The 26,225-nt window shown below is 39.4% G+C and overlaps 1 protein-coding gene across 2 annotated transcripts in view; it reads right to left on the bottom strand.

The window, feature by feature from the left end:
• The window catches only part of cacna1ha (calcium channel, voltage-dependent, T type, alpha 1H subunit a), a 99,465-nt gene that overhangs the window by 10,503 nt on the left and 62,737 nt on the right, over positions 1 to 26,225 (bottom strand). Inside the window, exons 17-36 of one of the 2 annotated variants that reach the window (XM_077618423.1) lie at positions 25,236 to 25,323; positions 24,853 to 25,130; positions 23,356 to 23,727; positions 20,333 to 20,436; positions 20,108 to 20,231; positions 19,260 to 19,328; positions 18,995 to 19,179; positions 17,717 to 17,843; positions 17,453 to 17,578; positions 17,216 to 17,305; positions 15,632 to 15,845; positions 12,401 to 12,552; positions 12,108 to 12,217; positions 11,174 to 11,307; positions 9,990 to 10,060; positions 6,566 to 6,644; positions 6,071 to 6,192; positions 4,901 to 5,059; positions 4,641 to 4,781; positions 3,254 to 3,422 (exon numbers count right to left, since the gene is read on the bottom strand). In XM_077618423.1, coding sequence (XP_077474549.1) covers positions 3,254 to 3,422; positions 4,641 to 4,781; positions 4,901 to 5,059; positions 6,071 to 6,192; positions 6,566 to 6,644; positions 9,990 to 10,060; positions 11,174 to 11,307; positions 12,108 to 12,217; positions 12,401 to 12,552; positions 15,632 to 15,845; positions 17,216 to 17,305; positions 17,453 to 17,578; positions 17,717 to 17,843; positions 18,995 to 19,179; positions 19,260 to 19,328; positions 20,108 to 20,231; positions 20,333 to 20,436; positions 23,356 to 23,727; positions 24,853 to 25,130; positions 25,236 to 25,323 — 2,914 coding nt within the window. The remainder of the gene's footprint in view (positions 1 to 3,253; positions 3,423 to 4,640; positions 4,782 to 4,900; positions 5,060 to 6,070; positions 6,193 to 6,565; positions 6,645 to 9,989; positions 10,061 to 11,173; positions 11,308 to 12,107; positions 12,218 to 12,400; positions 12,553 to 15,631; positions 15,846 to 17,215; positions 17,306 to 17,452; positions 17,579 to 17,716; positions 17,844 to 18,994; positions 19,180 to 19,259; positions 19,329 to 20,107; positions 20,232 to 20,332; positions 20,437 to 23,355; positions 23,728 to 24,852; positions 25,131 to 25,235; positions 25,324 to 26,225) is intronic. The other variant, XM_077618424.1, reaches the window with a different exon arrangement.

Below are 26,225 nucleotides of genomic sequence, written 5' to 3'. Positions count from 1 at the left end.
CCATTGGTATTCTCCGAAAACATGCAGGGTAGGGTGGTTGAATACTCTAAATTGCCCCTAGGTATGAGTGTGACCGTGAACAGTTGTCTGTCTCCTTGTGCTCTTCGATTGGGTGGCCTGAAGTCGGCTAGGATAGGCTCCAGCACCCTCCGTGACACTTGTGAGGATAAGTGGTAAAGAAAATGAATTAATTAATGTTTTCCAGTAAGTAGAGATACTAAAATGTAAAATGTAGTGTAACTAGTAAGCACGGTGTTTGGTTATATTGGTTAGCATGTCTGCCCTGCAGTTCTGAGATTGAGGGTTCAATACCCAGTGGGTTCTGACCTTCCTGTGTGGAGTTGCATGTTCTTCCAGGGCTTGCGTGGGTTTTCTACAGGTTCTCAGGGTTCCTCCAATATTCCAAAAGCATGCATGGTAGGCCGTTTGAATGCTATAATTTGCCCCTAGTGTGTGCATGAATGGTTGTTCAGTGCTTCTCTATATTTTTTCTCTTGATTCTGGTTTGACTCACTATTTGTGTTGCTCTCTGTCTTTCTTCCCATCCATGTAAAACAGGAAGATTGAGGTGATTGTCAACGCTCCTCGCTCTCCATCGCCGCTTCCGTCTTCTCACCCACAAGCGCCAATTCCGGCTCCTCGCTCGACAGTGCCAATCCTGGCTCCTCACTTGCCAGCGCCAATTCCGGCTCCTCACTAGCCAAGTCCGGGGCCGTGCTCTCATGCACCATCGTTAGTCGCCAACTGTGGCGGTGGCGACCGTGACGCCGGGTGCCCTGATGGTGCTGACCATGACAGCTGGGGCCATGAGGGCGTCAGCGGCCAGGATGGCCGTGATGTGGACGGCAGAGAACATGGCGGCCGTGACGTAGACGACGGAGGCCATGGCGGCCATGACATGGAGGCCATGGCAGCCTTGACGTGGACGACGGAGGCCATGGCGGCCAGTGTGGCCACGAGGTGGACTCATATTGTGTTGGAGTTTTGTGGTTTGGGCATTTTCCCTTGTGTGTCCTGTCCATGTGATCACCCATTAGTTTAAACTGTTGTGTCCTTGTTGCTCGCCTTCCCTCGTGTGACCCAGGTGTCTCTATTTGCCCTGTCAACCCCCTTCGGTGTATTTAAACTGGATGTCTTCGTCAAACCGTGTTGGAGTATTGTTTCTGTTTCGCTGGTGTTATGTGCGTGATTTGTTTTCTGTCGTATTTTGTCTTTTCTTTTTTTGTGTTGTTACTTTTTCCCAACTTGTTGAATTTAATGCTTTCTTTGGTAAACTCGGGGCCTGGTGGCTGAGTGGTTAGCGTGTCGGTCTCACAGTGTCACAGTGGGGGACCTGGGTTCAAATCCAGGTCGGTTTGCCTGTGTGGAGTTTGCATGTTTTCCTTATCCCTACATGGGTTTTTTTCCGGGTACTAAGGTTTCCTGCCATATTCCAAAGACACGCATGGTAGGCTGATTGGAAACTCTAAATTGCACCTAGGTGAGTGTGAGCGTGAATGGCTGTTTGTCTCCTTGTGCCCTGTGATTGGCTGTTTGTCTCCTTGTGCCCTGTGATTGGCTGGCCACCAATTCAGGGTGTCCCCCACCTCTGGCCCAAAGTCAGCTGGGATAGGCTCCAGCACCCTCTGCGACCCTAGTGAGGATAAAGTGGTTCAGAAAATGAGATGAGAGATTTTGTAAACTGCCTTTTATCCATTAAACCGTATGTTAATGCAACCGCCCTTTCTTGTGTCCGCTGTTTTCTCTAAAGCTAGGTCCAACTTCGTTCACCTCACCCAAGATACATAACAGTCCCTTGCTCTTTCAAGGGTTAAAGCAGTGCTTCTCAATTATTTTCTCTCGCCTCCTGGCTGACTCACTATCCACGTTGTTCTCTGCCTTTCTTTCGAACCCAGTAAAACACTTACGCCTTGCGCGAACTCTGACAGTGAGCGCACAGGGTTAAAAGGGACGTCTTGTTCACCTGCTTGTCAATCCAATGTATTCATGCCTCACTACTGATTATTTTCCTTATTGAAATTTTAATAACTGTATAATTTGGCTCTGGTGAAGTATTCAGCCATTCCACAGTCGAACAGATGGGCCTGCCTGGCCACAATATGCCATTAGAGCAGTGGTTCCTAACCCTGTTGGAGCTACCAAACCCAACCAGTTTCATATGCGCATTCACCAAACCCGACTTTAGCGTAAAATAAAATATGATTTTTTTTCAAATTTAAAATATATAAATTCCGGGCAGCACTGATTGGCCAAGCAATGTCAGGTGATCATCTACAGCCAGTGATGGTCGCAGGGCATGTTATCGTGTATAGACATGAAGAGACGATGTGCCTTGACCTTCGCGGCAGAGGCTCCATCGAACCCCTGAGACCGACTCACCCAACCCCTAGGGTTCGATCCAACCCAGGTTAAGAATCACTGCACTAGAGCCTGACTGATGACAAAATCAGTACTCATTAAGAGCAGTTGATTTTTGCTGTAAGAATGAATAAATATTAAGTTAAGTTAGACTAATTTCTAAAATCTAAAAGGGAGAATACACATTCAACCATGTTAAACAATCTAGAATTATTTATTCATTCATTCATCTTCCATACCACCCATCCTCGAAAGGGTTGCGGAGGTTGCTGGAGCCTAACCCAGCTCTCTTAAGGCGAAAGGCAGAATACACCATAGACTGGTCGCCAGTCAGCCGTAGGGCAAACAGAGAGACAAACGACCATCCGCACCCCCAATGCTACCGCCACCAGCAATCGAGCCCGCGCCTGCCAGCACCAAATTCAGGCGAGTGAACCTCTACACCACGAGACGGCTTTTTACAGTCTATAATTAAAAGAGTAAAATTAAACCATGGATGATGGCAATCAAACTAGAATTGTTCAGATTCTCAATAAAGTGGGCAGGCTAACAAGACTTTTATGCATGCCAAACAAACACTTTATTAGACGGCCCAATTACAGCATCACCTATTTAAAGTGTTTTCTCGACCGATTAATTTTTAATTATTCTCTCAATCTCTTTTTTGCTGCTTCCAACACTATGTCTAAAACAGTTTCAACGCTCACGTTTTCAGGTCATTTTAATCCATGTAGGCTGAATTGAGGCAACTGAATACTTCTTGTTTGTTTGATTTTCTGTTTGTCTGTACTATGCACTGTTACCTACCACGAAGGTGAATAAGGCGTCACTGAAAACCTTGGTAGCAAAGGGTAGCAGTACCCGCCACTTATCATAGTCGGAACAAGCTTCTTACCTGAGTGGTGCTCCTGAGCACTGATATCCATCTCTTCCACAGGGTAAGGAGCACTGGCAGGTTGCACGGGTCGGAACATGTAACTGTCGTTGGGCAGGGAGTGCATCCTGGATACTGACATCTTTTCAGTCAACTGCTGTGCATCTTCACCAAACTGCACTTCTTCCTCCTTTAGAGGGAGACAGAGGTACATCATTAAATCCAATACTTAGCATTTTATGCGCTCAACTACAGATTACAATGTTCTAGCACACAAACACATGCTAGACAACCTCAATTTACGAATTCAAGACAATTTAGCATTAAATAGAACTCTAAAGGACTAACAGTCTATCCATTTCGTCGTTCAGTACAGACAGGTGATGCCAAGGAATCGTCAATTTAATGCTTACTTCTGCTTCAATAGCGTAGCGATGCAAGTATGTGGGTTACAGCTGGCATTAGGGTTACAGCTGGCATTATTGCCTCAACCACACTCTACTTTCTTATCTTCTGTTTTACGGTGTTAAACAGGGCTCACTTATTCATTACATTCACACCAATAATTTTAAATAAAGAACTCTGTGACGACAAACGGCGGTCAAAAGACAGTTGTTGATGTTGTGAGAGGCTCCAACTAGAAGTAAAGCAGGCCACAATGTTACTGGGGACAATTGCAAAATAAAATAATAGATACAGGAAATACATTTACGTTTGGGGGGATTTTGTCATTTGGATCTTATTTTTGTAAATTGGGACGGTGATTTGCATATCAAAGGTTTTCGTAACCTGAAAATTACGTACCTAGAGCCATTCATAAGTAGAGGTACGACTGGGACTAGGGTTGCAGGGGTGCTGGAGCCTATCCCAGCTGACTTTGGGCCAGAGGCAGGGGAGACCCTGAATTGGTGGCCAGCCAATCGCAGGGAACAAGAAGACAAACAACCATTCATGCTCACACTCATACCTAAGGGCAATTTAGAGTGTCCAGTCAGCCTACCATGCATGTCTTTGGAATGTGGGAGGAAACCAGAGTACCTGGAGAAAACCCACACAGGACCAGGGAGAACATGCAAACTCCACACAGAAAGGTCCCCCCACTGTGACGCCGACACACTAACCACTAATCCGCCGGGCCGCCCCCCTTTCACATTGCAAAGGTAAAAGACACCTGCTCCGAACTGGGCTAAGGTATTCACTAGACATGAGTGAAGCTTAGACATAAACAGTAGCTTGTCCTGTTACTGAGTATATTCCATCACAAAATGTTGGGACTAGGTGAACTAGTGCAATGGTTTGCTTGAATGTCAATGTGTTTATTCAGTAGCAAAAGAGACTATGATTTCATTCAAAAGTCAGAAAACAGAATGTAAGTCACATGACAGAGTGTAAATGATGTGGTTTCTACCTGGCCAGGCGACTGTGGACATGGCCCAACAAAGGTACCCGCCCCTGAACTGTTCTTGGAAGTTGTACTCAATTTGCGTTGTTGTTCCATCGCCATTTCCATAGCAATTTCTGCATCAATTTCTGCATCCTCTTTTGCCTCCTAGGAAAAATTGAAGATAGAAAAAAAATTGAGATATTTGAAGTTTATCAAAAATAATGTGTGACCCTAACAATGACTTTCATAATGCAAGATGATTCAAAAAGTGGGTGAGAAACTACCTTATTGCTTTCTTCTAGATGCTTCATCAACACAGCAACCACCACATTAACCAGAACAAACTGGGCCATGAGCACAAAGGTTACAAAGTATAGAGGAGAGACCCAGGGTAGGTAGGAGAGACAGTGGCGCTCCTCTGGATGACATTCTCGCAGTGTGTCCTGAGTTAATCATTCAAAAAAAAAAGTAAAGACAAGAAGGTATGGAAAAAGATTTGAGCCGGTAAAGAAAAATAAAATACAGTCTGCTGGATTATCACTTTTACAGTGAGAATTCTGACTTTATCCCCATCTTCTTTAAGCCCCTTTCATGCTCAAATTATATAACTAATGTCCACTGTGGCAGAAATGTTTTAAGTTCCGAATTCTGACTTTTTTCTGATACTTCTCATTATAAATGAAGTATTCTTACTTTTTCTGACTTTAAAGTCAGACTTAAAAGTAATAATTCTTTAAAATAAGCAAGAATTCTCACTTTTAAAAACAGTGGGCAGTAATCTCACTTTTGAAAAAACTGGGCAGTATTCTCATCTTAAAAAACTCTGACTTTCGCTTCATAATTCTAACTTTAATGTCAGAATTCGGAGAAATAAGTTAGAGTTCTCACTTAAAAGTCAGGCTCTGTCTGAGTTAAAGTTTAGAACTGAAGTTAAAAACTTTCTTTTTTGTTCTTCACTGCCCCTAATTCTCTTCTGTATTAACAAGGGATGGTATAAGAGGCGATAAACCCAGAAAATAGACATTGAAGGCATGGGAAACAAAGCAGAGCCCATAATAACTAGAGAGAAAAATGATGTTTACAATTCCAAACCTCTCTGATAAGATAACACTTCTGATCTGCTTTAAGTATGGTCTAACCTCGCCTCAGTTGGAACACAACTGGCTCTACAAGACCATTTCCTAATCTACCGTTGCATGGATCATACTATAGTGTACACAATATTGAAATATCAGTCTATTCACCAGATTGTTCTTGTCTTTTATAACACGGCCTGCCTCATATGATTCACTATGTCGCAGGTAACATCATTATTATTATTTTTGTGATGTAAAAGTCAAGATTTTGAAAGTACTTAGACTGCTCAGTTCTGTATTACACTATGATTACTTTTGGAGGTCATTTTTTATAATATGAGGGTGCAAATTCTTGTGCAAATCTGTGAGTGCTAATACTTTCATAATGCCGTTCCAATTGTCTCCAGTGGACACTCGAAACAGAGTGAGGAAGGCCATCCCAAAATTTTCAAAGGTAGCATGACGACTCAGACCTTCACAGGGGTTGTTGTCAGTACACTCTAAACACAAAAGCATAGTTTCATTTATTCAGGAAGCGCAAACACAAACACAGTTGCTAATATTGTAAGAATAATAAGAAAGTAAATTCTAAAGTGAGGCGTTCGTAAGAATCAATTCCCTACTGTATTGAATGGTGAAAATCCCTCATTTTATTTTGTGACAGAAACAGAAAATTAGATTCCTATACTCCAACAATAACACAACCTAATGTGTATTGTTGAAGAAAAAAATGTTTGGTGGAGATGGCCTATTGGGGAAGCAATTTGAAAAAATGTGATCATGCAAATTAGATTTTGTTCTGCTACAGAAGAGCTCCCTAACATTATTGTGGCAGAGAAGCAGATGGGAGTATGGTGATGCATTTTGACATACCAAGCTTGCCAAAGAGCTCCACTCCCAGAGCGGCATAAATGAAGAAAAGCAGCATGAAGAGGAGACCAAGATTTCCCACCTGCAGGTAAAATACATGCTAGTTCTCTCTTCAATAGAGCAAATGTGCAAGTGATAAAATGGAACTGACTGTTGAAGAGAACGAATGGTTTAAGTCACTCGTTTGTTAACCAATGTACTTTCCATTCTTCTATGCTTATACAGTAATACCTTGACATACGAGTGTCCCAACATACGAGGAAAATTTTTGCCTTGAGATACGAGACAAATTTGACATACGAGCATACCAGATGGTTCCCGATGCAGCCGTTTGGGTGGCCGAGTATGCGAGAGGATGCTAATCAGAACAACATTACATCTGTTTTTCTCACAGCATCTCCCTCGCGTAAAGATATCTACGAGCACCGGCCATACAGGTTGCATTTTTTTGCATGAATCAGTGGAAAATTAAGGGAAAAACAATGGTTCCATAGCAAGCAAGTGCAATGAAGGGAAAACCATCATTTCCAAGCTTTGCATTGACATTCATAACGAGATGGAGCGTTCCTTTCATATGATTAAAAGATAAAGTTAGCGGGAGATGGCGTGACCGAGTCGGTAATCTGCGAAAGAGCCAGCGGAATCTACATGGACTTGAAAGCAAAGCAAGCATCTGAAAAAGACACCAGCAAAACCCTTCAAAGCAAGTCTTGGCTGGTTCAATAATTTTTAAAAAATGAAGACTTGGTTCTGACGCATGGAGAGGCCAGGAAGTTCCGACTGGAAAGCCGCGGTGTAATACATTAACATATTTCCGCACAAAAAGGTTTAAATTTAGTGTAACATAAGATTAAAACTTAGTTTTGTGTGTGTACATTAATCTAAGTTCATTTTATTTAAATTTTAATTTTATGTTATGTTACGAGCACACTTACTTAGCATACTTTCTCTCTCTCTCATCCTGTCTGTGCTGAATAATGTCACATTTTAGTATTGAAGATCATAACGTCTAGATAAGTATTTGTTACCTTGTGAGTAGGTGGTGAATTAGAACAAATAAAAAGATGTTTTTCCATTTTAGTATCCTGTTTTTGGTGTTTTTCAGAGGTTGGGAACAGATTAATTTGTATTTAGTTCATTTTTACGGGAGAAATTGATTAGAGATACGAGTAAATTGACATACAGGCTTGATCCCAGAACGCATTAAGCTTGTTTATCAAAGTATTACTGTATTCTAAAAATGTTGAAATCCCCCCAGTAAATTACTATTAATTCGATATTGCTGGGCTAACTGAAAACTATCACCATCCTAATATACTATATTTCCAGCAAAGTGTAAACATTTTTCACGAGATGAACATTTTCCAAGTTGCCTCATAAAATGTTGCATAAACATCTCTTCTATCTACTATGTTTTCAGCATCATAAGGTGCATGTGAGTATAAGGCTCACCTTCAATGACTGGCCTAATTTTTATAAATTATTCATTTATAAGACACACTGCAATCAAAAGGTGTAGCAGTCGTAGTTGTATTAATAGTAATAGTAGTTATTGTGGTTGGGGGTTGTGTTATACATCCACTAGATGAAGTTCTGCTAAAATATTTATGTTTTCCACACCATGATTAACCAATGTTGTTCCACATATGAGGCAAATCGGATTATAAGGCAAATCGTATTATAAGGCATACTACTTGTTTTTGAGAAAGGCCTTTTAGTTGTGCCTTATATGTGGAGAATACAATATTTAAAGTTCCGTTATGATGAAACATCGCAAAGTTTTCAAAAAACATTTTGTAGCAAGTACTTAACCAAGACTTCATTGCTCAGTTTCTTATCATTTCCGTAAATATCCACATAGGGAATACCCAACTTAAGTATAAATGTAAAGATCCAGATTCACTTTGATTTAATCTTTACCTTTTTAGTAATTCTATTTGAGTCTGAGCTATGTTCTATGATGAAAAAACATTAGTTTGTTATTAATATATTAAAATCAAACCCGTAGTATAGCAATAGTTGACGGGTGATGTTCACGAATGGACAAAAAATGATTGGATGGAAGGGAGTCTCCTAGTGCTAATTTCACAGTGCAGTTCTCACTGGTCTAACTAGAAATTCTATTCCACTCTTGAGATTTGCTTGTACTTCTTCATACTATGTGCACTTTGAGTTGAGCCCCAATTACATAAATCAGGTAGGGGAAACCTTTTCATAAACAAACTATGATTCATTTAACCAATTTATCGAACATCCCCCCAGTCAAAAATGGATTGGATGTCTTTTGACGTCAATGACACTGAAACATGAGTGTCCACAAAATGTTTTTTTAAATCACCAAAAACAGTCACTTGCTCTGTGAATGTATAAAGTTTAAATGGTCTTAATGTCAACTTTTGAATATTTGTACACTGTGGTGACAACTGTCCTTGAAAGGATTAAGGATATCTGAAAAAGCTTACTTAGTGGTCCGAATAAAACTACATTTTGACTGCAGCTTGAAGTGACCCAAATCGGATCTTTTTTCCTTTAATTGACTTGAGTCGAAATCTTTCACGGTCCTCTGAACCGGTCAAGTCATATTCAATCAGAACTTTTCAAATCTGATCTTGGCTTCTTCTTATATATGGCTTTAAAGCCAACATTTTACAGAATGTGAACTACAATCTGATCAATTAAGTGACTTAAAATCATCATCAGGGGATAATTAGCTCAATTTGCATTGCTCAGGAACAGTGTGAAATAGCAGAAGCGACAGAAATATGTTATAGTTATATAGTATTACACAGTTGTGACTTGAGGGATGCTACTGTAGACAGTTAATGCTTGAAAGGATTCCTTGCAAGATGGAGGAGAGTAAAAACTAAGAAATTAGTTCCAATGCTGAAGAAAAACATAGAGCCTCAAAGCTAGAAGACTATGTTCTAAAACGCCACACTGCTATGCCCTCCCCATCCTCCCCAAAATAGGATTTATCTATTAAGACATACTATAAACGTAACCAAAGCTCAACAACCAGCATTCTTTCTGAAGCGCATGCTTGCATGTGTCCACAAAATTACTAAAAAATTGTTTAAAACGTCTCTTCGCTTTACATGGACTCATGCTGGTCTGGATTTTCACATCGAAAATAGTACATGTGACAGTTTGTTTCATACATGTTTGTTTGAGCTTCAGCTACCGAAGGGCAGTTCATTTTCTCGTTAAAAAGATGGATATTTCCTTATCAGAGTATTAGAATGTGTCCTTCTATTTGAAGTTCATTAAAATATTAAAAATGTCTGCCCTCTATCACCTCATACATGGAATTTAGGAAAGAGCTGAGCAATCGAGTCTTTAACCACATGTGCATCATTTAGCCGTTGCTGGGACCAGGTTTGAAATCCTGCTGAATGGTCAGCTATAGAATAAAAAATAAATTGCCTACCTGTGGCAGCGCTTGCATGACAGTGTCCAACAGAGACCTCATGCCTGTGGCCATTTTCAGAAGTTTAAGCACTGTAGAGAAACCATTAACAGCGTACTTCATTATAGAGTTCGCTGGTGTCTATTAACGATTTCTGTCTCTTTCGGCTGTAAAACTATAAGCACTACGCCATTTTCATAAAGCAAAGTCCAATTTGTACTTTATTTTTTAGGTTATGGTTTTCTATGTTAGTTGTTGTTGCTCCATTAACAATGTCACAATTATTCTTTACTATTGTTGTAATACAGGTTTCCCTAATGTTAATTGAGTCAAGGTGCATACAGTGGTACCTCGACATACGAGCCCCCCGACATACGAGCATTTAGAGATACGAGTAAAATTTCGAGCTAATAATTATCTCTAGATACGAGACAAATTTCGAGATACGAGCAAGCCAGGTGGCCAAGACATGAGGCTGTTTATGATTTTAGCACACTCTTTTTTTCCGCATCTCTTTCGTGTATAACAGATATCTGCGAGCACTGGGCGTAGCGTTGCATTTTTTTCAGTGTTTTTTTTCGTCACTCAGCGTGAATGGCGTAGCGATTGCTAGTACGAGGAGTATATATTACTTCTCGTTGGCAAGTGGCCGTGCGTTATCCTGTTGTGAGGACATTTGTGTGCATCATTTTCGGAATATTTTGAAGGAATACAAAAGCAAACGGCCCATCGATAGTGAAAGTCAGGGTGGAGGCGGGGCAAACAGCCAACCCGGCCGGGAGAAGAAAGGTATAAAATGTAAAACAAAATTAGAATTAAGTTTAGTGTAAGGTTAGATTAAACTTATTTTTGAGTGTGTCTGCATCGAAATCCAAGTTCATTTAAATTTGTTTATGTTATATTACGATTAACCGGTGCAAAAAGTGTATCTTTCTTTTAACACTAACTATAACAGGAAGTAAGTGGAAATACAGGTGAATGGTACAGTCTTCTTCCATCTAACGAGATGACATTTAATTGTTCTGGCTCTCATTGTAAATCAGTGATTACAACAGGTGAATTAATTTACATTATTTGTGGTAAATCAATCATATTTATAGACCAATTCATTGAAAATGGAACAGTGTTTTGTCTGTAACTATGCATGTTTGAAACTGTTGCAGTAAGTTAAACGCACAAGTATGTGTGCATGCGGGTGTATCTACCTCGTGCAATCCTTAGCACTCTCATAATCCGGATGATAGTTGGATTTATTGGAAGAGCTGCACTCATTTTCAGTTCCTCAAGGATTATGCCCATGATGGACAATGCCACAATTGTAATATCTAATTGGTTCCACCTGAGCAAAAAAAAAGAAATCAGAATGTTTTAATGCGTCGGCCTCACAGCTCTGGGGTCCTGGGTTCAAGTCCAGGTCGGTCCACCTGTGTGGAGTTTGCACGTTCTCCCCGGGCCTGCGTGGGTTTCCTCCACGTACTCCGTTTTCCTCCCATATTCCAAAAACATGCATGGTAGGCTGATTGGACACTCTAAATTCCCCTTAGGTATGGGTATGAGTGTGCATGGTTGTCCGTCTCCTTGTGTCCTGCGATCGGCTGGCCACCGATTCAGGGTGTCCTCCGCTTCTGGCCCGGAGACAGCTGGGATTGGCTCCAGCACCCCCCGTGTCCCTAATGAGGATAAAGCGGTTCAGAAAACGAGATGAGATGTGCATCAAATTTTAATGAAAAGCCTAACTTTATCATACACTTTCATATTCTTAAATGGCCATGACAATCATTCATTCATTTTCTGAACTGCTTCAGCCAACCCAGCAGAGGCGGGTCACACCCTGAATCGGTGGTCAGCTGATCGCAGGGCATGAGGAGACGGAAAACCATTCATGCCCACCTCAGAGCAATTTAGAGTGTCCAATCACCTTATCACGCATATTTTTTATTTACATTTGGGAGGAAACCGGAGTTCCCAGAGAAAACCCACGCAGGCCCGGGGAGAACATGCAAACTACACACAGGTGGACAGACCTGGACTTGAACCCAGGACCCCAGAGCTGTGAGGCTGATGTGCTAACCACTCAAGCCTTGCTGTGACATATCACCACTTATTCAAATGCATTCCTATGCATCCAGATGTTGTTACCTGTCTTTGAAAAATCGTTGTATCCCAAATGCCACAAGTTTAAGCAGGGCCTCGATGACAAAGATGAAGGTAAACACGTAGTTACAGTACTTCAGAACTTCCTCCAAATACTGGACACACATAGGCAAACATTCAATGATACTCATTCCTTCCATGTATAGTTGTAACATGTACTACAATGCAAATGTTCACTTCTGGAGGCAATGGGAGAAAAAAACTGTTAATTCAAACTGGGTACTTGAAGCTATTTAACTTATCCCTATAATCTTTGTGTGCACATGTGAAGATCTTACCTGTGGTTGATTGTAGTGCTCAATACTCATGGTGAACACATTGATGCATATGATAAAGGTGATGAAGAGGTCCAGGTAATGACTGGTGCACAGTGAATGGATAGTCAAACGCGGGGTGGAGTAATCAGCATAATAGGGTCTCTGTTTAGCCTCTGGATTAAAGACAATAACAACAACAAAGATAGACATGTAAGTAAACTAAGAGTGAGGAAGAAATATCAAATATGAGTCTTGGTGGTTTAAATAATAAATATAAACATTTTTGCACTGCGCACAGACAGGGACATGGGGAAAATGATGGGATTGTTGAGGTACTGCAGTATTACTTTTCTGCAATATAGTAGAGTCCCATTTCAGTCCTTGAAGCTACAATTTTGCTGTGACAGGTACTTTTTCCCCGTCTGCATGATTTTTCTTCTAAAATGTAAGCAATTACATTTCTCCCCAACCAATACATCCATGAAATTCTACCTGAAAATTGACGGCTACTAAAACAGTATATATGTAATTTAGAGTTTTTCTAAATGTTATTTTTTTTTTAATTCTTTTTTGTTCGTTTCTTTTTTTACTGTAAGATTCTGGCAAGCACTGCTGTTTGTATTGTAAATTTGATGTCTGTTCGTTTGTTTTACAATGTATTTTAAAACATAGTTTATATTTTGTGACTTTTAAAGACAGTCTGACTCACTGTACAATTAGAAATACCTGAGATTTAATACGTGTGGGGTTTAGACACAGAGCGATATGAATTTAGAAAATTACTACTATTGTTGTGGTTTTCATCCAATTAAATGCAGTTTCAAAAATGTTTGCTTGTCTCATGTTGTTAATAAGGTAACCATAATAATGAACATATCCATTAGCAAAACCTAAAGCACAAATAGCTAATAATTAACATTAATAGCTTTCAAATATCGCCAATTAAAACTTTTTGTCATTGATTGTGATATACCGCACTTTACAACAACTGTAGTACTTGTATATTTACTCAATGACTGCCATTGATGGTGATTGATGTCCATTTTGCTAGGAGGTCTAGGAGCAATTGAAGGATCACCAGTGAAAATTGGAATTGACGTCTATTGCAGTCTTTCCAATTGAAATTGATTTGATTTCAATAACTCTCAGTAGCAGTGAATGACTTAAAGAATTATGATTCACATCAGTTATTTAGATTACAAACAGAGTCTCTTTAAATGGCAACTTTCCATATAAGACACCCCTGTTTCAAAGTTTTGAGACACTTTCTTATCTGACTCTGTCTTAAAACTTTGGACTGTGGGTGAACAGGTGTTAGATTGTCAAAGTTACCCAAAATATAAGCAATATAGATTTCATTTTGAGTGCACAATCAAATGTCCATGAATGATATGGGATGTGCTTATGAATGAGTGTGTCTGTCTTCAACGTGCTTGCATGCTTTTATACATAGATTCATTCACTTAGGTTTTGTTCAATTTCTTCCTAAGTAATATTCTATATTTAATCGACTTTATAATACTGTTGAGACTAAAATAAAAATAAAATTAAGTGATTAAGAATCATCATGAAATATTGATTAGGACAATCACAAGCTTTTAAAGAAACCTAAATTGCTTATACGCAGTAAGAAAAAAATTGATTACACCACATACTGCCTTCTGATTTAAAAGCATTTTATATTGCTTATTGCAATAGTTGTATTTTAAACCTGCTGAGCACAGTAAGTGGTGTGTTTCTGCCAGCATGTTGAATATTCATTAATTGCACACAGATATAGACTCTTTAACATACAGTGTAGCAGCGACAATACCCGCTATGTTTCTGAGTCTGCCAGTCAAAGCATGTTACCAGGAAACCTACTACCCTTATGATGACACACTTCTGGCTTGCACAAAGTATAACAAAGGGACATTCAATTTTGGTAAAAATAATAATAATCTAATATTAGATTTAGCCAAATATGTTCCCAAATTGTTTGCGCATGCAGGGGATGCATCAAATGTGTGTGTTTTTGTTTTTCTTTGTTTTTTTGGTGGCTTTGGAAGAAAGAAAAAACATTTTGGAAAAGTACCAATGCATTAAGAGTTGCACTGACACTGATAGCATTAGCTGTACTAATATGGCAATAAAATTATGTTATCAGGGAGCACTGAGAAATAACGGGTCACCCTTACCAATATGGCTGCCAGCTACATCATAAAAGAATAGATCACTTGTTTCCCTTCACAAGATAATTAGAGAATCAATTGTGAAGCGTCCCATCATACTTCTGTAAATTTCATTTATCACTAGTAGATGTTCAATCAATTTGAACAACTGGATGGAAGACAATAAAATAAGCAGCATCTGATCCAGCCACTACAGTTATTACTTTACAGTCAAGTATGCTGAGATATAGTTTTTAAAGAAAAAATGTATACCATATTTACCACACTAAAGGTGCACTGGATTATAAGGCGCACCATCAATGAATGGACTATCTCAAAATGTGTTTCATACTTAAGGTGCACCGGATTGTAAAATGCAGTAGTAGTGCTGGTAGTTGGTAGTAGTGGAGGTAGTAGTACAAGGACATTGTGTATACATCCATCATATGGTGCTGTAGTAATATGGTCAGGAGTTGTGTTATGCATCGACGAGGTAAAGCTGTGCTAAAGGGAATTTCAAACAATGATTAACCAATATTGATCCATATATAAGGCACATCTGATTATAAGGCGGAGTGCCGACTTTTGAAAAAAGTATTTTAGTTAGGCTCTCCGGTACGGAAAATATGGTATATTTAAAAAAGAGAAAAAAAACTGACATTGTCGGATGGGGCCGATACCACAGAGCCAGGTGTCAAAATTGCTATCGGGAGCAAAATCATTTGTACAACAACAGTCCAACCCAATCTACGATTTAAAAAAAAAAAATATTATTATAATTTTTTTCAATGTTGTCAATATGAAAGAGCTGCTCTTTTGTTTTGGTTTTAAAATGTTGCACATGCGAATGTTATCATCATGGATGACTGGAATGCCATATTAGATTTCTTGTGATTTTGCATGCAATGTTCAGGGAAGGTTGGGCAGCAATCATGCAATTACATGCAACAGAGTGGTGTAGCCCACGCCTTGTCAGTAATCACTGTTTGGGTGAGCTCGCCAGTCTGTAAAACTCTCCCTATTTGAATCAATTGATGTCCCTTCATCTTGCTTTTTTTCAGGCTCTGAAAGCAGGCAGTGCTCAGAAAAATAGACTACCGACCAGCCCCTCTATTCTCCTTACTCCTGCGCTTTTTTTCTATGATTTTGAGCCTTTTCTCCTCTCGCAAGCGGGCCTCCTCCTCTTCTTGGTCCTGCCGACACTTGTGGAAATTCTCCACCACTACGCCGACGAACATATTGAGGACGAAAAAGCTGACGATGAGCAGAAAGGAGATGAAGTAGAGCAACATCCATGGGTTGTGATTCCTCACAGGCTGAATAAGAGAGAGAGAGAGAAAGGGTTCATTTACTCAACATGTGCATATTAAATCTATAACATTTTATTCCAAGCATCAGCAATCATTGGTCATGGCAAAAATAAAATAATAATACTATTTTGGCCCGCGACTGTGAGGATGAGTACTATGGAAAATGTATATATGAATTAAGAATATCTTGGGACATTTAACACAAGGTTCCACTTTGATATACAATTCCTTGGTTTTTTTATGGTGTCAAGGAAGCATTATCAAAACCTTTCGAGCACAAGTGCAAATTGCCACAACACAACGCCATTTCAAAACACAAAAAATAGCATCAGTGCAAATAGGTCCGAAAAAAAATGCAAATAGCCCAACACAAACCAATTGTCCTCAAGACGAATGCAAAAAGCTACAGCGCAAATACAAACGGACAACCCAGAAGTTGACTCAATTCCATAGAAAAAGACATTGGGAATATAACTACCGCCTTGGTGCCTCCGCACAAAGCAATATATAGACAAAGTGTAAATTTGTGAGTGAGTTTTATATCTTACGTTTTTACGGTCTGCAGAATTTTTTTTAATTTTATTATTCAGGAACAAATAATATACAAACAATTCAATTAAAATACATGATTTCAACTGTACACATTTTACCCTACACACTCTTGTACAATAGATGGTGGTTTGCGCCTAATGGTAGTTTCTATCAATCTGGCATTGATCAGAAGAATAAGGAGAAGAAAAATATATCCTTGCCACCTGTTTTTTTTATTTAATGTATTTATGTTCTGTAAAAATTGTTTGCATAATATTTGTTCTTGACGAGTTTTTTTTATTTTATTTTATGAATTGTGGTAGCAAGTCGGCCTCACAACTCTGAGGTCCTGGGTTCAAATCCAGGTCGGTCCACCTTTGTGAAGTTTGCATGTTCTCCCGGAGACTGCATGGGTTCCCTCCGGATACTCCGGTTTCCTCTCACGTTCAAAAAACAAGCATGGTAGGCTGATTGGACACTCTAAATTGCCCCTAAGTATGTGTGAGAGTATGAATGATTGTCTGCCTCCTTGTGCCCTGCGATCGGCTGCCCACCGATTCAGGGTGTCCCCCGCCTCTGGCTCCAGCACCCCCTGCGACCCTAATGAGGATAAAGCGGTTCAGAAAATGAATGAATGAATATTTGTAAGTAATTTGAGAAGAGATAGTTATTAACTTATTTAGCTATTTTGTCCCATTGAAGCTGTTTGTAAGTTTATGCTGTATATAACCTGACCTTACGTATGCAGCAGAAAATCAATCACGTCGGATAAAAACTCTTTAAAAAATGATGGGTTGCAATAGTTGTCAGTTCTTATAGTTCATCCAGAATGAAGACAACATTACCTGTTGGTCCACTCCCACCGCATCCAGGCCATCATACATAATATTAACCCAGCCGTCCTTACATGAGAGAACAAATAAAGACATCAGAGCCTGTATAAGAAAGAAAGAGAAGATTAATACTTGTCAAACCTGTTCTTCTTTAATATTTATTTGACAACACAATTTGTCTCTCTGAAACTACTTTTCTTTAAACAGACATTACTGGCGTTCCTTCATTAATTCTTGGCTTCTCCATACCTGAATCAAGTTGTCAAAGTTGTACTTCCTTCGTATCCAACCGTAGTTGGCTTGCAGACAGTCTGACTTGTTGGTAATGTTTTTGGTGTTAAGACCTTCACAGTGGTAGAATTTCCCTTTGAATAACTAAGAAGAACCAAAAGGTATTTTTTTAAACAATGGCCTTTATCCATTTGATAACTGAATTCAAGAAGAGAAGGATGTCCCACACATTTATGCAGACACCTACTGGTTATTTTGCTGACCATATTAAAAGTGTACTACCTGCACACCCAAGATGCCAAACACAATGAAGAAAGCACAGCAGATCAGTACAATGTTCCCGATGGGCCGAAGAGAAGTGATGAGCGTCTCCACAACTAATTTTAATCCTGGAGCTCGGCTAATAACCCTGAAATTTAAAAAAATATTGTTTTCAAGGAGTGTGCAAGGAGTAGGTTAACCTTCATTGTATGAACCGATTTTCACAAGACTTAAATTTGTAAAAAGCATACCACAAAACAATAATTTTCTGTCTATTTTCGGTTTAGGACCACAACGTCCACTGTAGCGTCGCCCGGGGCATGCATTTCTGAAAAAAATCCCCCTTCTTCGATGCTCTCTGCCGTCCAGTTTGCTGAGCAGATTCTATTTTCAAATAAGCGCCACGGCGTTAAGTCGCACGGGGATCACATTTCTGATAAAAGTCCACCCTCAACTGGCCACTCCGAAAGCGTTATTTTTGGATAAAACTGCCGCCATTTTTTTTCACGGTGCTGAGTTGACTGACAGTCCTCTGTCTTCCGCCATATTTTTACTACCAAGCGGAAGACCGTTTCGTTTTTTATTAACTTTTTTGAAATATACTTCAGAAAATAATCTGCAATGTAGTGAAGCCACGAAAGTTCAAGCCGCGAAGTGAAGAAGGATCACAATATGTCATAAATTAATATTTAGGTGTAACATAGGGGGTCAGGAGAAGGGTTTCACATGTTAACTAGAATTCAATAAATTATATGGAGAAAATACCTTCATGATACAAACATATTCACGTTATGAGGTTGGTTGTGAAATGGAATGTTTTTGTATATTGAGGCTCCATTGTTTTTAATTAATTTTGATTTATTATTGTATTTTCTCTATGTTTATAAGTATATATAATTAAAAGAATTAACAAAACATTCATAAAATCTACATTAATAAGATTAAAACCAACTAAATAGATATGCGCACTGGTCACAGTAACATTTTTTAAATTAGATTCCCTTTTTTCATAGTATTATTGTGATTCCATAGGATTAATGGTGATAGACATCCTGTTCAGTGTCATTGAGGGCACTATTTTTGGCAAAATGAAATAGACTGAAATTAACTCAATAGTTGTCAATGGCAGGCATTGAGGCAAATTGGAGCCCTTTAACGATTATAAAACAATAAATAATTAATAATTCATGCATGAAAATGTAATATTTTGAATTGTGTAATCCATTTTCTTATGCGAGCATGCTGGAATTCCTTTCAATGACACATAGGATATTACAAGTATAGCAACGCACTATGTACCTGAGTGGGCGCAATGTACGTAGCAAGCGTAGAACTCGGAGGATGCCAAGGATCCGGTTGCCACCAGAATAAGCGAGAGAGACCAGAATGTCGATCATAGACACAAGCACCAATATACCATCCAGAACATTCCAACTGGACTGAAGGTAGCTCTGCTTCCCAAAGCAGAACCCAAGTGCCACCACCTGAGATGGAAGTAAATAACACTGGTTGGCATCAATCATCTTAACTATAACTGAGATGAAAGACAAAAAGCAGTATTCACCTTTATTGTCATCTCTGCTAGGAAGATCACAGTGAAAACATGGTTGGACACACCAAGAAATATCCTCTCCTAGAGTTGAACAAAGCAGTTAAGATTACTAAGAACAGCATAAAATTGTATAACAATGCATCAAACAATACCAGACCTGACCTATTTTCTGGACTATAAGTGGGCCTGAGACTCTAGTGTGATTAATATGTCTTATTTTTATCATTCTATAACATAACCGTTATGTTGTATTACTTTAGGCTATTGTTATTAAAAAAATGTTATTATGTTACATGTGCCTATTTTGTCTGTTGCTCCCTATTTCACTTTTACTTTAATGTTTGTTCTTGGTTTCTGATCAATTAAAAAACTGCCCCTCAAAAATGTGACTTATACTATAGCGTGACCAGCCAAAGAATGCACAATGAAAAGAAATATATATATATATATATATATATATATATATATATATATATATATATATATATATATATATATATATATATATATATATATAAATTTATATATATATATATATATATATTTTTTTTTTTTCATTGTGCATTCTTTGGCTGGTGCAACTTAAACTTAGGTGGGACTTATAGTCAGAAAAATACGGTAAATATTTTCTCTGAAAAAGAATTAGAGAAAAAAAAGTTAAGTGGGACAGCAAGTCTTGCTACAGCAAAATAAAATATAATTAAAAGACACTCATTGTTGGACTCATACTATTTTGCATTGAAAGCATGTTGGGAAGAGACGTGTAGAATTGTCCTGCTTATTGGACAGCTATATTAAACATTGATGGATGGGCAAAATATTTTCTGTATGACATCAAACATTCAATCAATAAGTCTTACTGTGCTCTGAGGCTGTATGTTAGGTCTTTCTAGAGCAATGGTGATGCAGTTGAGGAAGATGAAAACCAGAACTATGTGGTCAAACAATTTGTGAGAACTCACACTTTGGCACCACACACGGAATCTAAATAGACAAAAAAGTGACCCATGAATTTTACTTCATTCGAAACAAGTAGATAAGAGAGACAACTTGAATTTTTTTTTTTTTTTTAAAACAACACTAACCGGTTTTCTGGTGAAAACAAATACAGCGTCCATTCTTCATGTTCTTTGCACCAGCGAGGTTTCATATTGCAGAGCTCTTTCTTGATCACCAAACAAAGAGAACTCTGTATGAGGCAAACATCACATTGCAACTTACTATTTATTTGTGTTACACTTTTGGCTCCCTATTCCAATACTGTGTGATTATGGCCGATGCCAATACTGTGGCTGGATCAAATGCCGCTTATCTTTTTGTCTTTCATCCACGTGTTCAAATGGATTGGACATCTACTCGTGATAAATGAAATTTACAGAAGTATGATTTTTTTCTTTCAATTATAAATTGCAGCATACTCAATTGAATATAAAGTCATAACTATTACCATGGCTTGTTCTGACAAGCTTTGACTCGCTGGCTGCCATTAAAATTATTCATTGATTTTTATCCGAACCGCTTATCCTTATCCCAATGGTCATGGGGGGTGCTGCAGCCTATCCCAGCTAACTATGGGCACCAGGCGGGGGACAGCCTGATTAGGTGGCCAGCCAATTGCAGGGGACAAGGAGATAAACTATTCACGCTCACACTCAACCCTAGGAGAAATTTAAAGCGTTTAACCCTGCATGTTTTGGAGATGTGGGAGGAAACCGAAGTATCCGGGGAAAACTCAGTCAAGCCTGGGGAGAACATGAAAATGCCACGGAGTGAGGATCAACCTGGGATCAAACCCCGGACCCCAGAACTGTGAAACCGATGTGGTAAGCACTTTTACCCCAGGCCTCCTTCATTAAGGTTAATAGATATCAAATTAATTTGATGTGTGAGGTTTGGCAGTGATCCCCGTTAGTTTTGCATCAGTACATCACTAGTAGTCTGCAATGTTAGTCTGCCTACCATTGCTTGTACTGCTTAACTTATGTTCAGGTTAACATGTATTTTAAAAGTGAACACAACGATATTTACATGCATATAAATATTGATTGTATTCCTTAACTTATGTTCATGTTAAAATGTATTTTAAAAGTAAACACAACAATATTTACATGCATATAAATATAGATATGACAAACAGTATGATACATTAGGCTTCTAGCTGATTTTGGTATTTCATAATCATGTGTGATCATGTGTTACATGAAATTGGACTATTCTGATCCAAATAAATTAAACTCAATTAAACTCAACAATGTGTCATATAATAATAATGTAATGATAACTAACAATGCCAGTGACATACGAAAATATCGTAACAAAATTCAATTTCTCAGAAGAAATGTATGTATCCACTTGTTACAACGGATACAATGGCCTTTTGTGTACATTTCACATTTCTGTGTAAATTGAGATACTAACTATTTTCATTTAGTGAGCCTTTGAACATTTGCCAAAGTGAAATATATGGCTTGGTTCATTCAAGGTTGGGAAACAGTAGTAACATCGAAGATAAAATAAGACCATTTGAATCCACCCCAACAAACTGTCATTTATGATTATTCATTTTCAACATTGCTTGTCCTTGTCAGGGACATAGGGTGAAGGGGTTTCTCCCAGATGACTTAAGGCCAAAGATGGACTACCCCCTCGACCGGTCAACAGTGCACACAGAAATAGCAAACCATTTGCACTCACAATCACATACCCACTGAGTGGAAATCGATCCCACACTGGCCGCACCACACGACTGACTGCACCAACGGGTGCACCTGTCAGTTATGTGTGCCCCAAATGAGCGAGCAAAAGGAACCTGCTGCTCACATAACCTTAGAAACATTTAAGCTGGGACATTATATGTGCACTGTTGCACAATGTTGCAAATGCATACTCACACATGCTCCTGGCTGAATGTGCTCAGCGACAGAAGGGTCAGTATGTCCTTAGGGAGATGGATGATTGGGTACAATTTACAGCTAACTAAATTCACTTTGCAAGCAATAAGATACATAGGGCATTGACATCCACAGTGGATCCATATTCTTTCACGGACTACTAAATCCACATCAGGTTTCCACACAGAAGCTTTGCATCCAATTATGGAATGGGGAGAAAATTAAAGCTCTTTCCTTGAGTTTATCCCCAGTGGATGTCCAATCCATTTGAAATGGATAGGTGGCAGCAAATTAATTCATTCATTTTCCGAACTGCTTTGTCCTCTATGGTTTGTAGGGGGCGCTGGAGCCTATCCCAACTGAAATCAGGCATGAGGCATGAGGACATCCTGAATTGGTGACCAGCCTATTGCAGGGCACATGGAGACGAACAATAATTCACGCTTGCACTCATACCTAGGGGCAATTTAGAGTATCCAACTAGCCTACCAAGCATGTTTTTAGAAAGTGGAACCGGAGTTATGCAACCACTTCTGGAACAAATTCATTTTCTAATGATGGTATAGGGGTAAACTTGCCTGACTTTGGTGTGGACAAGCGTTGAATTGATTCCCACTCAGTGGCGGTATGATTCTGAGTGCAAATGGTTGTTTGTCTCTCTGCGCCCCATGACTGACTGGCGACCAGTCTAAGGTAAAATCTGCCTTTCGCTCGAAGTCAGCTGGGATTAGATCCCACGAGGGTGTGGGGTACGGATAATAAACGAAAAAAAGGTAGCACTGTATTTATTGAAGCACTGCAGGTCTGCTAGAAATTCTATATCCGGCCTGTTGTTTCTTAGACATATATATTTGTCTGACAATAAAAATCCTTAAATGACTTTAGATTATCAATAAACAAGGTTCAAAGTGAGTTGAAGTGTAGCGCTTTTAATCGATGTACAAGCCTCTATAGGACAGTGGGGACATACGTATATTTTCAAGAAAAGGTTTGGTCCGACTGTCCGCAGTTCATCGGCTGGCCACCGATTCAGGGTGTCCCCCACCTTGGCCCAGCAGTCAGCTGGTTTAGGCTCCAGCACCCCCCACGATCCTAATGAGGATAAAGCGGTTCGGAAATTGAATGAATGAATGTCAACAGTTCAATCAGGAGTGTTTGGATATTTCTAAAACATCTACCTGAAGATTCTCCCATAATAAAGGCTCAGGGTAACTTACGTCATCATCAATGTCATCTTCAGGCAAGGAGTCATCTTTGGAGTCAGTGTTCATGTTGCAATTGTAAGTCATGCTACCCCCGTTGCAGTCGCCATACTGAGCCACAGTGTCAGGGCAGAGAGTGGGAGCCTGAAGCAGCTCGAAAGGCTCTGGGTGGATTTTGTTGTCATACCCGCCGACATCAGCATTGGCATCCACATCATCTTCGTCCTCCCCTCTTTCTCCGGACAACAGACTCTCTCTTTCGCCACTAGTGTCTCTCCTTTTGAGGCTTGGTGCTCTACTTAGGCTATTCCAGCTAGAGCGTCGACTTCCCCACGAGCTAGATCCACGTGGAAGAAGTGGGGACCGCCTTGCAGGACTAGAGTGGCTCTGCAAAAACAGAAGTTTTGTGAACTCAAAAAACAAAAAAGCTAAAGCACTACAAAACATTGATTTATCTTTTTTTCTTTTTTTTCAAATTCATTTTACATAAGGATAAAACAATTAATTAGTCTGTAAAAGATAACAAACATTATAGTAGTTCTATGGTATTAATCTTTCCACCGTAAATATTATTATTAGTTATTTTTATTTGTTTTTATTTATTAAAGCATCCATTCATTTTCTGAAGTGCTTTATCTTCACAAGGGTTGTGGGGGGTGCTGGAGCCTATCCCAGCTGACTTCGGGCCATAGTCGGTTGTCAACCGATCGCAGGGCACGAGGAGACGGACAACCATTCACGCTCACCCTCATACCTAGGGGCAATTTAGAGTGTCCAATCAGCCTATCATGCATGTTTTTGGAATGTGGGAGGAAACTGGAGTACCCCAAGGAAACCCACACAGGCCTGATGAGAACATGCAAACTCCACACACGTGGACTGACCTGAATTTGAACCCAGTACCCGAGAGCTGTGAGGCTGACACGCTAACCACTCAAGCCGCCAGGCCGCCCATCATCAATCATTCATTCATCTTCCATACCGCTCATCTTCGAGAGGCTTGCGGGGGTTGCCGAAGCCTAACCCAGCAGTCTTCGGGCGAAAGGCACACTACACCCCAGACTGGTCACCAGTCACTCGTAGGGCACACAGAGAGACCATACTCACAATCATACGGGAATTGAGCCCGCGCCTGACCGCACTGAAGTCAGGCGAGTAAATCTCTACACCACGAGGCGGCATCAACCATCATTTTTATTATTATTATTATTGTTGTTGTTGTTAGTGTTATTATTATTATTGTTGTTAGTGTTATTATTATTATTAATGTTTGTATTATTATTATTATCATTATTACTACTATTATTATTATTATTGTTCTTCTTATTATTATTATATTAGAGGTATGACTGTACTGTAAGCATCTATAAGTACAATGACTTAATACAGCCCTCTTCCTGGTTAGAGTGTAAGACTTGTTATATATATTTCTCTCAATTGCTTGTTTTTGGATTCTATATAAAAAGTGTGACAATTGAACATCAATGAGATGTCATTTGGAAGTTATCTCACCACAGATTTTTGATCACATGTTAAGGCATCCATTGAAGTGGAGCTTCCCCGACGAGACCCTTGGTGGACGGTGTGTGGATCGGAAGGTCCGGCTTCTCCATATTGTAGAATACCCTCTCTTGCCATGATCTGCTCCTCCAGGTAGGATTCTGGGCCCAGAGAGCTTTTGGGAGTGGGCATTGGTGTTGCTGCCGTTCGCATGATTATGGGAGGAGCCATTGAACCACGCAGGTCAACATGGCCATTGGTTGTCATCATCAGAGTATACATCTTTAACTCTGTGGACGGTTTATGTGACTTTTTAACAGATGCAATAGTGCGGCTAACATGTCATGAGGCATTAGTGAGGATGAACATGAATATATAATGAAAAGTTCACTTACCAGTGTTTCTGAGCTGTTCTACATTTTCATCCTCCTCAAAGTTCACTGACGTTTTGTCCTCATCTGACTCTGACCGGTTTGCATCACCCTAAGACATACACACTTAGTTTCAAACTGACACAATTAATATTACATTCAAGTCTTTGATTCCATACATTGAATCCTAGTTGAAGAGTAGCTCTCGGTAACCAAAATTTTAGTTTTAGTTTGTACCATTTTAAAAACAGTGATCCCTCACTTGATGTGGACATTTCTGTAATTGCGCGCCTGCACCTATGCCCCTGGAATGGCTCAGTTGGGAGTTTATTTACAGCAAGACAAGACCAGAACACCGCACACTGCTGTGATTCAGCGCTAATCAGAAGTTAACATACATTTCTGATTATATGTCCTGGCAATACTAACACAATAAACCCACTTTGGCTAGGTAACTGTTTCTTCTGTCGGGAACAATGTTGTATGATTGCAATATAAACCCTCTGATTTAACTAATTGAAGACAACAAAATACCATAACCATCTCCCACTATGGTATCGTTCAATCCACAAATGCAGCTAACAACTACAATCTTAAACATATTAATATATACATACGTGACAGTTCCAATCAAAAGTTCATTCATTCATCTTCCATACCGCGCATCCTTGAAAAAGTGTTGGTGGGGTTGCTGGAGCCTAACCCAGCTAACTTCGGGCGAAAGGATGACTAGACCCTAGACTGGTTGCCAGTCAGCCGTAGGACACACAGAGAGACAGATGACCATCCGCACACAATCATACTGCCACCAGTGGGAATCGAACCCGTGCCTGTGCACTGAAGTCAGACGGGTGAACCTCTACACCACGAGGCAGCCACTCAGTCAAAATTGAGTATCAATTGTATTTATTGTGACATTCTTCTGAAACAGCCTTAGTATTTGCATCTCATTTGCCGGAATTGAGAAGTAATTTGAAAATAAAGAATACAAATATAAATAACGACTAATACAAC

Source organism: Stigmatopora argus, chromosome 14 (assembly GCF_051989625.1).
Source record: "Stigmatopora argus isolate UIUO_Sarg chromosome 14, RoL_Sarg_1.0, whole genome shotgun sequence".
NCBI lineage: Eukaryota > Metazoa > Chordata > Actinopteri > Syngnathiformes > Syngnathidae > Stigmatopora > Stigmatopora argus.
The sequence above is the reverse complement of the archived record's forward strand: the minus strand, read 5'-3'. Positions and strand labels throughout refer to the sequence as shown.